Genomic DNA, 14,799 nt, shown 5'->3' on the forward strand with positions numbered 1-14,799 from the left:
ACGGATCCGGTTGAGCGGGAAAAGCTCGCAGTGCATTGCCAGGTGTACAATGACAAGGTAGCCAAACACTTTCACCAACATCTGGATAACTTGGAGAAACTGCAGAAGGATTACAAAGATGCGGTTATCTGTTTCTCTCGGCTCATCGGACAGAAGGCGGGACTCTACCGCCGCATGTATGAACCGGACTGCCGCTCTCACCTGAAAGTTAAACTGAAAGAAGAGGTTGCCTGGATACATTGTTTGTACGTCAGACTGTAAATGGCACGTTTCACATCAGCTTGTGAACTAGGCAACATAATTGCCCGCTCTCTAAAGCATTGCATAAACTGGCGCATTACCGGCACCATGACCATTATTCCAATATCCCGCAAGTTCTGAATACCCAGCCTCTGCTACGATCAGTTCGACCGCCTAGTCCCTATTATTAAACTCGACCCCATAGTCTCCCCATGCCCTAAGGCGAACGCTCATATACCAAGTGAGCTAGTACCCTCGAGAACAGAGCACGCCACCAACCCCAATTGGTGTGCGAGCTCCCAGTACCATCAGAGCAGAAGGACCTGTGTGGTGAGAGGACGTACAAGAAGGACTACAATGAGTACGGCCAAACTTAAAATCTTAAAGTCATGCGCAAAGCTGAACTACACCATTGAAAAAAAATCAATGCTATTGGGCACTCCGAGTCTACCAGATGTCGAAAAGTGATCCAATCTTTTATGAAAGGTTCAAAACTGTCCTGATCGGAGGGTTTCCACAAAGTAAAGGGCAAGGCAAAGAAGACAACAAAAGCCTTCTTCCGGAAACTTTTTAAGCGTGAATTGATTATAGGATAATCACAGTCTACTGCATTGAATTTGGGTAAAGATCCTTGAGGAAGATAACAATTCTTTGACGGCGATTGAGTCTACTAATGATGAGCGCTCTAGAAAAAAGCTGGAATCAGACTACGCGCGGTACAGGGAGAAAGAGTTAAACAAGGTTCAGAGAAGACTCACATTAATGGAAGCAAACAATAAAACGTTGGCTCCGGAACTGGTGCGCTTCTCTAACGTCATTTCGGCAAAGACTTCCTCTTACGGCACCTTAGCGAAATGCTTCAGTCAAGCTACGTTCTGTCCAAAATAAACGAAAATGCCATATGGGTCAAGTTTCATATCATCAGGCGCTAAACCAGGCCTCTCTAATCTCTGCAATTATAACATTTTGCATAAGCTAGTGCATTAATCGCACCCTGCTTCAACTGTTTTTTTATTACTATTGTATTAGCTTACCAAACAAAAATATTCCTACTTTTTAACCGGCCCCCCTCGTAATGCTTACTTCTAAGTCTACAAAGCTTGGAAGCCTCTAAAAACCCTTGAACTTCAGGTATTTGTGAGCTACTTGCAAAAGTGATGATGATGACGACAGCTGGAGAGAAAATTAAATAAAAAATATTTGTGTACTGTTGACTATTTTACAAAGAGTACAGGTAAAAACAGTATATTTTAACCCTTTTATGCCTCAATTATTGATATCTGATTGTCACATGGAGTAGAAAAATGTGTGTTGTACAAGGATTTCAAAACGAAACATGATAGACTTGATGAATGGAATAGGAAAAGATACTAATGTCGATGAGGAAAGAAACCCAACGACATGCGAGTAAAAAAACTTCTTATTTCTTCAACCCACTTCTCATGTATCTGCCAACGACGATACAATGGTCTCTTTCGTAAGGTTCCAAAGTCAATTGTTCCAATGGCTTTATCTTCTCCTCACGCAGTTTCTGCACTTCCCTAGCGAACACGGTCTCTGCGTCCACGGTGGAGTCGATACAGTTGGCCTTGATGGAGATGACAACACCACCTTGATCCTTCAAGAACATGTGCGAGTTCAATGCAATGATACGGGCTTGATCCGGTTGGGCAACATCGGCAAAGACACAATCGACCATGCCAACTAGCATTCTGTATTTCTGTGGGTGTCTAGCGTCTTCAATGATAGGGATCACGTTGGGTCTCTTCTTGGCCATCGAGATCAACTCTCTACCTGGTCTGTGAGAGAACTCGACGGCGTACACAACACCTTCGGGGCCAACAACATCGGAGACGTGAGACACAGAGGTACCGGAGGCAGCACCCAAGTACAACACTTTCTTACCTGGAGCAATGAACAACTCGTCCAAACCACCCATAATACCAGCAGCAAGCTTAGATCTGAAGGGGTTCCAGACACGGTATTCGACCTTCGTTGGTGGGACACCATCCTCCTTCGATGGTTCCTCCACAGAGATTCTCTTCTCACCGTACACAGACTCACCTGGGGCCATGTTCTTGGTCACAAGCAGATCCTCTTTACCTCTGGCAATGAAGACACCTGCATGCTTGTGTGGCTCAAGGACAACCTTGGCGCCACCACGGGACCCACCAGCGGCGCCACCACGGGCACCCCCACGGCCGCCACGGGCACCACCGCGACCACCACGGTCACCAAACCCACCACGAGAGCCACCACGGCCACCGCCACGGCCACCGAACCCACCACGAGAGCCACCACGGCCACCGCCGCGGCCACCGAACCCACCACGGGATCCACCACGGCCACCACCGAATCCACCACGGCCGCCGCCAAACCCACCACGGGAACCACCTCTACTACCTGGTCTGAAGGACATTTATTCTATTGTATTTTTTTGTTTCGTGTTGCTACTAGATAGCTATCAACGACTATACCAAAACCACTGTACGGACTCAATACGTTGCCAATCAAACACTACAAGAACGACGCCATTGAACAAACCACAACCAACTCAATTGAACTCTGTCAAATTTAGAGATGAGCTCTGAAAAATTTCACGACTCAGAAAAATTTTTCAGAAAGAAAAAAATATAAAAAATTTTCCAAAAATCACGTCACACGAAATTGAACAGTTTCTTGACCTTTAAATCGAAGAGGACCCCCCCTCTACATGGTCTACTACATCACGGTTGGAGTTTGTGTTTCTTCTGGGAAAGGAACAGGAGCGTAATGGTCACTGTAGAGTCTCGTTCTAAGTCGCTGCGCAGCTGCGAGCTGCAATTGGATGGGAAGACGTCGTTGGACGACGTGCTTGTCCAGATTTCGAAGCAAAACAAGGGTATAAGCAAGCACAGGTTACGGTTGACGTACTTGAAGGAGAACAAGCAGGTGCCCATTATCGAGGATGCGTTTTTCAGTAAAGATGATGGCGCGTCTATCTCTGGAATGACTCTGTATGTCAAGGACTTGGGCCCACAGATCTCGTGGAGACTTGTGTTTTTCATCGAGTACCTGGGTCCCATCTTGATCCATTCTGCGTTGTACTATTTGTCGACCAAGAGTGCTGCTCGTGAGAGATTCCACAGTAGGAGGCCGTACGACCCGTTTTTGAACCAGGTCGCCTATATATTGGTTATGGGACACTATTTCAAGCGGGAATTTGAAACGTTGTTTGTGCACCAGTTCTCGTTGGCCACCATGCCGCTGTTCAACGTGTTCAAGAACTCGTTCCACTACTGGATTTTGAACGGTGCGATCTCGTTTGGATACTTCGGTTACGGGTTTCTTCTGTCGAACGAACGCGTCTACGAAGTCTTGGACACTTTGAGACTGACTAAATTAAGCACTCTAATTGCCTTATTCGCACTCGCTGAGACTTGGAACTTTTACATCCACGTCCGGTTGAGAGTCTGGGGGGACCAGCAGAAGGCATTGGGGAACGCAAAGAAACGTGTCCCGATTAATGACGGTGTGTTTAAAGCGTTGGTCGCTCCAAATTATACGTTCGAAGTGTGGGCTTGGATATTCTTCACTGTGATCTTCAAGTTCAACTTCTTCGGTGTTCTGTTTTTGACTGTTTCGACAACCCAGATGTACCTGTGGGCACAGAAGAAAAACAAGAAGTACGGTACAAGAAGGGCTTTCCTCATCCCCTACATTGTTTAGTTGCGTTTTGCTTATCAAGTTGCTTGTTATGATGTTTTTATGGCGATTATGCAATATAGTGGTGTGTACAGAACTGATGATAGAAAAAAATTCCGTATTTAGTTAAGCTTATTCAGATATCAGCCAGACGTCGTTTTCGTCGTTGTCTCGGTCTTTGCTGGTGCGCTCCGCATCTTCGTCGTCCTCCGTATCCTCGACCTCCGTGTTATCATCCAAGTCATTCAATTCGTTGAAAAATGCACTCTGCAACAGTTCCCCAGCGGAGGACCTCCTCTGCGGATCCATTTCAAAACACTGTTCGATCAGTTGGAAACACCAGTAGTGATCTGTCCAGATTGCCTCTTGGTACTGTTTCAGCTCGTAGGACTCAGTCTCTTTATCGTTGGGATGCTCACTACGAACCGGTAACCGTGGCTCAATGGAGGCGCGTTCCACCAAATCCTGTTCTAAGTAGTTGAACGTCTCGAAGGCGACACTGTAAACTGGGAAAGTGCCCGCATCACACTCCTTGTACAGTAACTCGTATATGAACTCCCGGATCCCATTCGGGTACCCTTCCTCTCTTATGTGTTGCAGCCCACTGACCGTGAACCCTAACCCGTGCAGTAATGCGCATTTCCGTATCGTTTTCCAACCAAAGATGGAGCACAGTTCAAGCAGAGAGTCCGTATCGTCCAAACTTTGGAACATCGGGAACCGTCTCGATATCAAACTGAGCAGGATGACCCCAACGGACCAAATGTCTATCTTTGTCGTCTGTGCCCCGCACTTCATGAGCACCTCGGGGGCTCTGAACCCACGGGTCCCCGCCCTGTTTGCCCTCTTCATTCTCCGAGTTTCGTTCTTCGGGTACCCTTTAGTGAGGTCTACACCTTGGACGTTATTCAAGTGGACGAGTTTACCGTTTTGAATCGTGACCAACCCATGGTGCGCCGTTGCCGGGTGTGTTGGTGCGTTGCTTCTCATGAGACAGGGGCAGAACTGTTCCTGTGACCTGTAGTCCGCGAAGTTGTCCCCTGCCGCACCACCACTACGGGGTAAATCCTTTGAGTAATCCGGTTGCGTCTCCGCCAACCCAAAATCTACAAGTACACCTTGTCCAATCTGCGGATTAAAGAGGAAATTTGTCGGTTTGACGTCCCTGTGTATGATCCCCTTCGAATGGACGTAGTTTAATGCCTGTAGCAACTCCCACGTGTACTTCTTGATCCCCTTTATGGGGAGGTCCCTGTAGAAGTTCCTAAACTCCTCGTGAGGGTAGTAAGGCAGCACGGCGACAACCTGGTCGCGCAGCCGCGTCACGTCGCATAGCGGTGCCACTCTGTGGGAACCCCCTGTCAGCGTGTACAAGAGATTCAACTCGTTGTAGATCCGCTGTGGTGACGACGTGACGTATATCTTCTTTAAAGCGACGTACTTCCTGTTGTCGTCCGGCAGGTTCCAGAAATGCGACGCAAACTTGGACGTCACTCTATCGTCAACGTCCGTCGCCTTGTACACGGACGAGAAGGTCCCCTCGCCGATCTTGTCCATGAGCTCGTAGTGCTCGTCGATGTACGGTATCTCCTCGCACAGCTGCCTCATCTCCTCCTGGATCTCCGGGGAAACGTTCGACCATACCCTCTCAATCATGACACACACACACTCTCAAACAGGAGCAATTGGAGGATCCACGGGAGTAACACGACGGTTTTCAGTATCGCAGATGAGTCCTGATCTGTATCCATCAGTTCGAGGCGGATACATGAACAATTTCTAAAATTTCAGTAAACAGTGAAAGTAAGCGGTTTTAAAGAGAGACGCCACTCGTAAACAACAACAGACGCGTTACGTGACTTGGCGTGCAACCATCCTGCTAAGCCCCCATGAGAATGAACAGTCGTCGTCTGTTGCGGGTTGCTGCTATTGCTATTGCTGTTGTGGGGTGCCCCCATGCCTGGGCGTCACCGCTCACGTTTGAGTTGAAAGGTGGCCAGCGGGAGTGTTTCTACACGCTGACGCCGGACGTGGACTGCGATGTGTCGTACTATTTTGCCGTGCAGCAGTCTGCGAACAACGACTTCAAAATTGGGTACGAGGTGTTTGGCCCGGACTCTGCGACGGAGGCGATCATCCGTCGCGAGGGCGAGCGGCAGGGCGAGTGGGGGTTTGTTGCCGAGCCCAAGGGCGAGTACTCTTTCTGTTTTTACGACCCTGGGCACAGCGACAAAGTGGTGGACTTGGAGATCACGTACAAGTGTGCGAAGCAGGACGCGAGGGACCTGCGGCGTGCGGCACGCAAGAGGCAAAAGCCGTTGGGGGAGGCCCCCGGGCACGATGCAGCAGAGCAATTGCAAGGGTCCCTCGAGAACTCAGTCGACACGATTGAGAGACAATTGTACCAGTTGGAGCGGTCGATGCAGTACTACAAGACGAGAAACAACCGGAACCACGACACGGTGCAGTCCACCGAGCGCCGCATCGCAATGTTTTCCCTGTACGGTATCGTGCTCATCTTGGGCATGTCCGCCGCACAGATCGCCGTGCTCCAATGGTTCTTCAAGGAGTCCCGCAAGCAGAAAGTATGAGTCCCCGTGCAATTGGCAACTGCAATTGCAACTGGGCGAGTTATTGCTGTGCGAAATTGGGTGAAATTTTTCTGGAGAGTCAACGATGGTACTCTGATTCTGACTTCTCTTGCGGTCTGTGCGATGGGTGTCTGTGTAGGTTGTATATAAGGGCATTGCCGTGTGGTGAGAGGGCAAACACGCAGAGGAACCAGTGCAAGCAACCAAGACCAACGATGACGAGCATTTTGGAGACGAATTTGGACGGGATCCTGCCCCTAGTTGCACGCGGGAAGGTGCGTGACATCTACCAAGTGGACAGCAAGACTCTGCTGTTTGTAGCGACGGACCGGATCTCCGCGTACGACGTGATCATGGAGAACACGATCCCGGACAAGGGCAAGCTTCTGACGCAACTATCCGAGTTCTGGTTCGAATTTTTAAGCGGGGACATCCGCAACCACTTGGTGCCATTTGACCAGGGGAAGACGCTGTTCGACTACTTGCCCGAGGCTCTGTCCCAGGAGAAGTACCGCACGCAGTTGGACGGGAGGTCTCTGCTCGTGCGCAAGCACAAGCTGATCCCACTAGAGGTCATTGTGCGCGGGCACATCACGGGGTCCGCTTGGAAGGAGTACTTGAAGTCCGGGACCGTGCACGGTGCTGTGGCCCCCACTGGGTTGCAAGAATCGCAGCAGTTCCCAGAACCGATCTTCACGCCGTCGACAAAGGCTGATCAAGGCCAGCACGACGAGAACATCTCCGTCGAGCAAGTCGGGAAGCTTGTTGGCCGGGAGCTAGCGCAGCGGATCGGCGAGACCGCCGTGAAGCTGTACACCAAGTGCAGGGACTACGCACGCACGCACGGGATCATCATTGCGGACACGAAGTTCGAGTTCGGGATCGACGAGTCCTCTGGCGAGCTGATCCTCGTGGACGAGGTGCTCACCCCGGACTCGTCCCGCTTCTGGAGCGGCGCACGGTACACGGTGGGCTCCTCGCAGGACTCCTACGACAAGCAGTACCTGCGCGACTGGCTCACGAAGCAGGGCGTCGCGGGGCAGCCGGGCATCTCCATGCCCGCCCAGGTCGTCGAGCAGACGAGGGCGAAGTACATAGAGGCCTTCGAGTGTCTCACCGGGCACAGCTACACCAGCAAGTAACCGTGTGTAACGTACGTAGCCAGCGCCGGTTTCGGATCACCGGCGTTGTGAGTAAGTAATCCGCATGACTCTCTTTTCGTGATTCAATATTTAAATTTCTCAGTGCTCGATGAGTTGTGTGTATATAAGGGTAGTGGGTTGGGGTTGTAGTTGGGTTGGAGTGGTTGTCCTCCTGTTACCGGCTGGCCAAGACAGGGTGGTGTACCGACTATGGCAAATACTCAAAATGTTGACTCTTTCAATCCGGTGTTGAAACGGCTGCCCGTCCCTGCGCTGCAGGATACGCTGAACAGGTACCTGGACAGGGTGGAGCCCCTACAGGACCAGAGGCAGAACAAGCGGACGCGGGATGCTGTGTTCTGCCCTGAGAACATGGAGAATCTTACTGTGCTGCACGAGAAACTGCTCGAGTACGACAAGCAGCTCGCTGTGGAGCAGCCGAAGTCGTCGTACATCGAGCAGTTCTGGTACGATGCGTACTTGCTGTACGATGCGTCTGTCGTGTTGAACGTGAACCCGTTCTTCCAACTGCAGGATGACCCGACGTTGAAGGACACGGCTTTGTCGGAGGACGGGCCCTACGGTATTCACACGGTGCAGATCAAGCGGACCGCGAAACTTGTTACCTCGATGCTCAAATTTATCCAACAGATCCGGAGACGCACTTTGAAACCGGATGTGCTGCGTGGCGGCGTACCCTTGTCGATGGACCAGTACGATAAGTTGTTTGGGTCCTCGCGGATCCCGCCTGGTCCAGGGGAGCAGTCCTGCCACTTGCAGAGTGACCCGACGTCGCACCACGTTATGGTGATGTACAAGTCGCAGTTCTACTGGTTCGACGTGCTAGACGTGCACAACAGGCCGATCTTCACCACACCGGCAGAGCTGGAGTATAACTTGTACTCGATCCTTATGGACGGGAACACGGACCAGGACGTGCACAGACTGCCCTTTGGCGTCTTCACCACGGAGAGCAGAAGGATATGGTCCAACATCAGGGACTACGTGGCGCAGAGCGAGGACAAGACGAACTGGAAGAACGTGAAGTTGATCGATTCAGCGCTGTTCGTCATTTGTCTCGACGACGTTGCATTTGACGATACACCACAGGGCCAACAGGAGTTGGCAACCTCAATGCTCTGCGGGACCTCTAAAGTGCAACTCGACTTCAAGTCCGCGGCGATGCCCTTGAACATCCAGAGCGGGACTTGTCTCAACCGCTGGTACGATAAGTTGCAACTGATCGTGACGATGAACGGGAAGGCAGGGATCAATTTTGAACACACGGGCATCGACGGGCACACGGTGCTCCGGCTGGCCACGGACATCTACACTGACTCGATCCTGAGTTTTGCACGGGGGGTCACGGACAACGTCCCTGACATCTTCGACCCGAACGGGCTGCGCGCCTCATCTGCGTCAGGGTCCCCGCCCCCTGGCAGGGAATCCTCCCCCTCCGCAAAGGCGAACTTGATCACGATCCCGCGGAAACTCGAGTGGAAGATCGACCCGTTCCTGCTCTCATCCTTGCACTTTGCGGAGACGAAGATCTCGGACCTGATCTCGCAGTACGAGCTTGTGTCCCTGGACTTCGAGAAGTTCGGCGCCTCGCACATCAAGTCCAGCTTCAAGTGTTCCCCCGACGCGTTCACGCAGCAGATCTTCCAAGTCGCGTACTACGCACTGTACGGGAAGTTCGAGACCGTGTACGAGCCGGCGATGACGAAAGTGTACCAGAACGGACGCACGGAGGCGATCCGGTCCGTGACCGTGCCCTCCAAGAAGTTTGTCAAGTCCATATTCGACCGGCGTGCGACAGACGAGGACCGGAAACAGTTTCTCCAGGATTCTTGCAAGGAACACTCGAGAATCACAAGGGAGTGTTCCATGGGTCAAGGCCAGGACCGTCACCTGTACGCGCTGTACTCGATCTGGAACCAGTGGTACAGGGACGCAATGCCCTTGCCACCTCTCTTCAAGGATCGGTCCTGGCAACTGATGGCCACGAACGTGCTGTCGACGTCGAACTGTGGGAACCCGTGCCTGAGGAGTTTCGGGTTCGGGCCCGTGACGCCGAACGGGTTCGGCATCGGGTACATCATCCGGAACAACTCGATCTCGATCGTCGTGTCCTCGAAGCACAGACAGACGCAGCGGTTCGTCTCGCTCATCGAAAAATCGCTGCTGGAGATCGACCACATCTTCAACAGGGACAAGAACTCGAACGCAGAGGAGACGGACTACCTCGTCAACTCGAGAGGACTCGTAGAGGCCCCAAACAAGACAAAATCAGACGACTTACGATACCTGCTAGCAGGCTACGACTACTTCGACGTGAGCGTCACAGGCTAGCACATATCAACCACCACCAATTGACAGCACATATAAACGTAACGTACGTAATAGCATCGCTTACACTCATTACTATGGGGAGAACTCTTAACTATGTGTCTTATTCCGGGTGATACCTCGTGATACTTACGCCCCTTTTAAAGCGGATATTTGAACCTCAGTCACCCCGGGATGCAGTAGAGCAGCTGGTTCAGACGGGCCGGTAGTTGATAAGAGCAGGGACGGTTGCTTTAGAACCGGGTATTTGCTTACGTAGGAAGTTGCTTCTCAAACACGCACAATATCAGAGGTATGAGTGATTCGGAGGGTGCTGTCGTGGAAGGCCCCTCGAGCAAGCCGCTGCTGAAACTACAACTGCTGGAGGTGCTACGCGATGGGTCCTTTGAGAGTCTGTCGCAGCTGGTGGGCACACATTTCAAGCCCATGGAGAACCCGATAGTGCAGGAATTGGCGCCGCTGCTGCTGCACTACGCGGTGCAAGTCGCGCCGTTGAAGTTGATTAAAGAGGTTGTCGCGAACTGGGTACGCAAGCCGGAAGTCTCGTTGTCTGTGGTCGGTGTGCCGCTGCAGTTAAACACGAGGGACGAGTTCGGGAACACTCCCTTGCATCTGGCTGCGGCGCAGTCGAGAACGAAAGTCATCGAGTTCCTGCTAGAACAGCCAGATATAGATGAAACGGTGCTTAACGACGACGGGAGGATGCCCATCGACATGTGTTCAAACTTGAACGTGGCGGACATGATGCAGATTTATAGGTCGAACTACGCCGCTGGGGTTATCAAGGCCGCGTACGAGGGATTCCATAAGAGGGACTTCAAGTCCTTGGAGAAACTGTTCACGGATAGCAGGAACAAAGAGTTCCTCGACATCAACAAATTCGCGCTGGAGAACTCGCACAGGTTTGTACTGTACGACTACGTAAAGAGGAAAGACGTGGAGATGTGTCGGTGGTTGTTGGACCACGGCGCGTCCCCTCTCATTAAGAACCCGAACGGGGTCAGCGCGCTGGACCTTATCCGCCATCAGCAGAAACACCAGCCATCGGGGGCGAAAACGCAACTGAGCGAGCTGTTTAGCGCCATGGTCGAGGAGGAACGTGTCCTGAACGCAACAAAGAGCCTCAAGGAGGCCCCCACGTACAAGGGCTATTTGAAGAAATACGCAAACTTGGGGAAAGGTTACAAACTGCGGTACTTCGTTTTGGACAGCGACGGGAAACTTTCGTACTACAAGAACCCTTCTGCTGTTGGTAGTCCATGTCGCGGTAGTCTCAACTTAGCGTCATGCGTCCTGCACATGAACTCCACAGAGAAACTGAAGTTCGAGGTCATCGGAGGCAGTAACAGTTCCGCGAAGTGGAGACTGAAGGGTAACCACCCAGTGGAGACGAATAACTGGGTCATGGTCATCCAAAGTGCCATCAGGTACGCGAAGGACAAAAACAGGGTCAAGAAGACGAACACGAACGTCACACCGGCAATGGCCGTGAACGACCCAAGCAGCTCGTCCATTGTAACGGAAAGTATGATCCACCACAATATGCAAGAGGCAAACGGTTGCGCCAACAATGTCACCCCGGGCAGCATACCTTTCCCTCGTGTGCACAGGTCAAGAACCATTGAGGGCCCCTTCCCGAAATCCCCAACACAGATGAGCGCGATGCGGTTCCCAAATCGGAAAGCTAGCAGGTCCACTTCAATTAACTCTGGTGATGTAGAGATGAGCAAAAACTTGACAGAGTCAGGTAAGAGCTACATTACACAGGTTATTGGGTCTCGCCTAGAGGGGTCTACTGCGACGCTGACAAAGCATAAGTCGAACGACACCGTGGGAATGAAACCCCTCGCTGCACCAGTAAAATTGCCCGCGTTCATGACCTCCAATTCAGGGATCTCGTACATGAGCGGTGACAACTCGAGTGTCAGATCGTTATCTGCAGGGAGCGCCAATGGGAACTCCGCCGATGCAGTCGCAGGCGTTTACCAAGACGGTTTTGTCGACAACGAGGACACCGATTCGGAGGATGACGAAGACGCGGCCATCTACGACAAGGACGAGGAATACTTGAAAGTGGAGTACGGGCCATTTGTGGAAAAGTTGAGCTTGTACCAGAAGACCATTGGTCTTGAGTTGAACTCGATCAATGAGATTTTGGGATCTACCGACTACCACCAAACACCCGCTGAACTTGAAACGATCAAGACTTCTTTACAGAGACTGTCGCAGAATATTGTGGAGATGAACCAGCTGACGATCAAGAGAGACGAGAAGTTGGTCAACATGTTGACCAAGCAACGGGACATGAACAATGTGTGGATCAACACCATGAAGGACCTGGAGATCGAACTGGCCGACAAATCTGAGAGACTGGCTACTTTGGGCAGGGGCCGTAACACTTTAAAGAGGACACTGAGAAAGAAGAGACTAGAAAACCAGTCCAAGAGTAACCAGGTGTCCTTTGACAACGTGGCGTCGCTGAAGGTTAACGCCGGTGATCAACCTGACGACACATTGGCTGATATTGCGAGGTTCATCACCGCGACAAAGGACGAGGATGAACAATCTGACGCTGACGAATTCTACGATGCGGAGGAACTGCTAGACGATTTGGAGATGGAGGGCACAAGAAGCATCACATCTGGCGGCGCCTTGTCGTATACGAAGACCAACGAGGAGGAAGTGCACCAGCCAGCGTCTGAGGAGCCAAGAGCGATTGATTCGCAACTGGATGAGGAAGAGCTCACCATGAGACCAGCAAGGGTACAGCGCGTTGTTTATGCCCCTGTCTCAGATGATGTGCAGCATACGTTTACCGAAAAGTCTGGTATGATACCACAGGGTAATGTGGAAGAGGCGTTGGAGGCTAAGCAGAAAATGGCATCCTTCATCAGTGGTGAAAGGGCAAGAGAAGCTGGTGAGATACAAGCGAGCAAAGAGAAGGAGAATGCTGGTGAGGTACAAGCGAGCAAAGAGAAGGAGAATGCCGATGAGGCAGTCTCAACCCATGAACCTGTTGCTGCCAACAAGGAAAGCGGGTCGAAGCAGCTGGTCCCCAAGCACCCTGTTGGGTTGACAAAGAGTCAGAAGGAGAAGGAGTTGTTTCTGTGGAAGGAAGGCTCGTTCCTTGGTTACGAGGACGGTGTTCGGAAACGGTTGCGGTTGTCTCAAGATGACAGGCCTAAAGTTAGTCTGTGGACTGTACTAAAATCGATGATTGGTAAAGATATGACACGGATGACTTTACCCGTAGTGTTCAACGAACCCACTTCATTATTGCAAAGGGTCGCCGAGGATTTGGAGTTTTCCAACCTACTTGATGACGCTGCGACGTTCCCTGATTCTACTTTGAGATTGCTTTACGTTTCCATTTTCACTGCATCGTGCTACGCGTCGACAGTAGACAGAATTGCGAAACCGTTCAACCCATTGCTCGGGGAGACCTTTGAGTATTCCCGTCCTGACAAGAACTACCGGTTTTTCGCTGAGCAAGTGTCACACCATCCTCCAATCTCTGCGACATGGACGGAGGCTCCCAAATGGGATTTCTGGGGGGAGAGTGCCGTGGACACGAACTTCAACGGGCGTTCGTTTGGTGTGAAGCATTTGGGTCTGTGGTATATCAAGCTGCGTCCTGACAACGGCGACCCTGAGGAGTTGTACACTTACAAGAAGCCAGACAACACTGTGATCGGTATCCTTGTTGGGAACCCGCAGGTGGACAACCACGGGGAGGTGCGGATAGTGAACCACACGAACGGGGAGTACTGTGTGTTGAACTTCAAAGCTCGTGGGTGGAGGTCCTCTAGTGCGTACGAGATGAAAGGTGAAGTGTTCGACAAGAACAACAAGAAGATGTGGGTTATTGGTGGACGGTGGAACGACTCGATCTACGCGAAGCGTGTGACGGGCAAGGGTTCCTCTGGAGACATCGGACTGGACCACAAGTCGAAGGGCACAGCCCGGGAGAGCACAAAGCCGGACTACGAGGGGCACAAGTTCCTTGTTTGGAAGGCGATCAAGAGGCCTCCAGCCCCCTTCAACTTGACCCCATTCGCGATCACACTGAACGCGCCACAGAAACATCTTGTCCCCTGGCTACCCCCCACTGACACGCGTCTAAGACCAGACCAGCGTGCGATGGAGGAGGGCGAGTACGATAAGGCCGCTGAGGAGAAGAACCGTGTTGAGGAGAAACAGCGTGCCGTGCGCAAGACCCGGGAACAAGAGGGCACCAAGTACGAGCCCCGCTGGTTCGCCCGGGACGTGCACCCTGTCACGAAGAAGCCCTTCTGGCACTACAAGGGTGAGTACTGGACCCTGCGTGAGTCCAAGAAGCTCGCGGGCGAGGGCGATATCTTCTGAGGTGGGAGAGACAACGAAATCACTCTATTAATTGTAAATGTATCTTGAAACATTAATATATACATATATACGCAGTATTGACTAATTGTATACCCTTTTGGGTATTGTATTCGAAAGGGGAAACGCTACCAAAAAGGGAAATGCTACTGTAAAAAGAAACTTTTTCCAGTTTGGAAAACTATTTCCGTTTCCAGCAGTCTTTCTCTTTCTGGTAACATTCCCCTTTAGGAAACTGTTCCCAGATTTCTCAAGCCCTAACTGCCCGGCCCGGTCCTTAAGTATGTAGTGGGGTGCACTTCCCCATACTTAATACCTGTTTCTGACAGTTAGGGCTTTGGATTTGGGTCTCCGCCGCGCCTCTTAGTAATCTTTCTTTCTTTTCTTTTTCTGGCGGATATTTTTTGTTCTGTCGTCTTCCATTGCGTTTT

The 14,799-nt window shown here is 51.5% G+C and overlaps 8 protein-coding genes across 8 annotated transcripts; 6 read left to right on the top strand and 2 right to left on the bottom strand.

The window, feature by feature from the left end:
- On the top strand, window positions 1-261 carry KNAG0K01643 (uncharacterized protein; the record flags this gene model as incomplete). Its single annotated transcript, XM_022610479.1, has 1 exon — window positions 1-261. A coding segment is annotated over one exon (261 nt), but the record flags the coding sequence as incomplete, so codon positions are not given.
- A 1,399-nt stretch (window positions 262-1,660) lies between these two features.
- On the bottom strand, window positions 1,661-2,659 carry NOP1 (rRNA methyltransferase NOP1; the record flags this gene model as incomplete). Its single annotated transcript, XM_022610480.1, has 1 exon — window positions 1,661-2,659. The coding sequence occupies one exon, from the start codon at window positions 2,657-2,659 to the stop codon at window positions 1,661-1,663; it is 999 nt and encodes a 332-aa protein (XP_022466772.1).
- Window positions 2,660-3,012: 353 nt separating this feature from the next.
- On the top strand, window positions 3,013-3,948 carry TSC13 (trans-2-enoyl-CoA reductase (NADPH) TSC13; the record flags this gene model as incomplete). Its single annotated transcript, XM_022610481.1, has 1 exon — window positions 3,013-3,948. The coding sequence occupies one exon, from the start codon at window positions 3,013-3,015 to the stop codon at window positions 3,946-3,948; it is 936 nt and encodes a 311-aa protein (XP_022466773.1).
- Window positions 3,949-4,056: 108 nt separating this feature from the next.
- Window positions 4,057-5,580, bottom strand: CDC7 (serine/threonine protein kinase CDC7; the record flags this gene model as incomplete). The annotated part of the gene is made up of 1 exon (XM_022610482.1): window positions 4,057-5,580. One exon carries the CDS (start codon window positions 5,578-5,580, stop codon window positions 4,057-4,059), a length of 1,524 nt encoding a protein of 507 aa, XP_022466774.1.
- A 239-nt stretch (window positions 5,581-5,819) lies between these two features.
- ERP3 (Erp3p) lies at window positions 5,820-6,515 on the top strand (the record flags this gene model as incomplete). Its single annotated transcript, XM_022610483.1, has 1 exon — window positions 5,820-6,515. The coding sequence occupies one exon, from the start codon at window positions 5,820-5,822 to the stop codon at window positions 6,513-6,515; it is 696 nt and encodes a 231-aa protein (XP_022466775.1).
- A 215-nt stretch (window positions 6,516-6,730) lies between these two features.
- ADE1 (phosphoribosylaminoimidazolesuccinocarboxamide synthase) lies at window positions 6,731-7,657 on the top strand (the record flags this gene model as incomplete). The annotated part of the gene is made up of 1 exon (XM_022610484.1): window positions 6,731-7,657. One exon carries the CDS (start codon window positions 6,731-6,733, stop codon window positions 7,655-7,657), a length of 927 nt encoding a protein of 308 aa, XP_022466776.1.
- Window positions 7,658-7,867: 210 nt separating this feature from the next.
- Window positions 7,868-10,009, top strand: YAT1 (carnitine O-acetyltransferase YAT1; the record flags this gene model as incomplete). Its single annotated transcript, XM_022610486.1, has 1 exon — window positions 7,868-10,009. One exon carries the CDS (start codon window positions 7,868-7,870, stop codon window positions 10,007-10,009), a length of 2,142 nt encoding a protein of 713 aa, XP_022466777.1.
- A 291-nt stretch (window positions 10,010-10,300) lies between these two features.
- Window positions 10,301-14,371, top strand: KNAG0K01700 (uncharacterized protein; the record flags this gene model as incomplete). The annotated part of the gene is made up of 1 exon (XM_022610487.1): window positions 10,301-14,371. The coding sequence occupies one exon, from the start codon at window positions 10,301-10,303 to the stop codon at window positions 14,369-14,371; it is 4,071 nt and encodes a 1,356-aa protein (XP_022466778.1).
- Window positions 14,372-14,799: the final 428 nt, after the last annotated feature.

The sequence above is a fragment of the Huiozyma naganishii genome, chromosome 11, assembly GCF_000348985.1.
Source record: "Huiozyma naganishii CBS 8797 chromosome 11, complete genome".
NCBI lineage: Eukaryota > Fungi > Ascomycota > Saccharomycetes > Saccharomycetales > Saccharomycetaceae > Huiozyma > Huiozyma naganishii.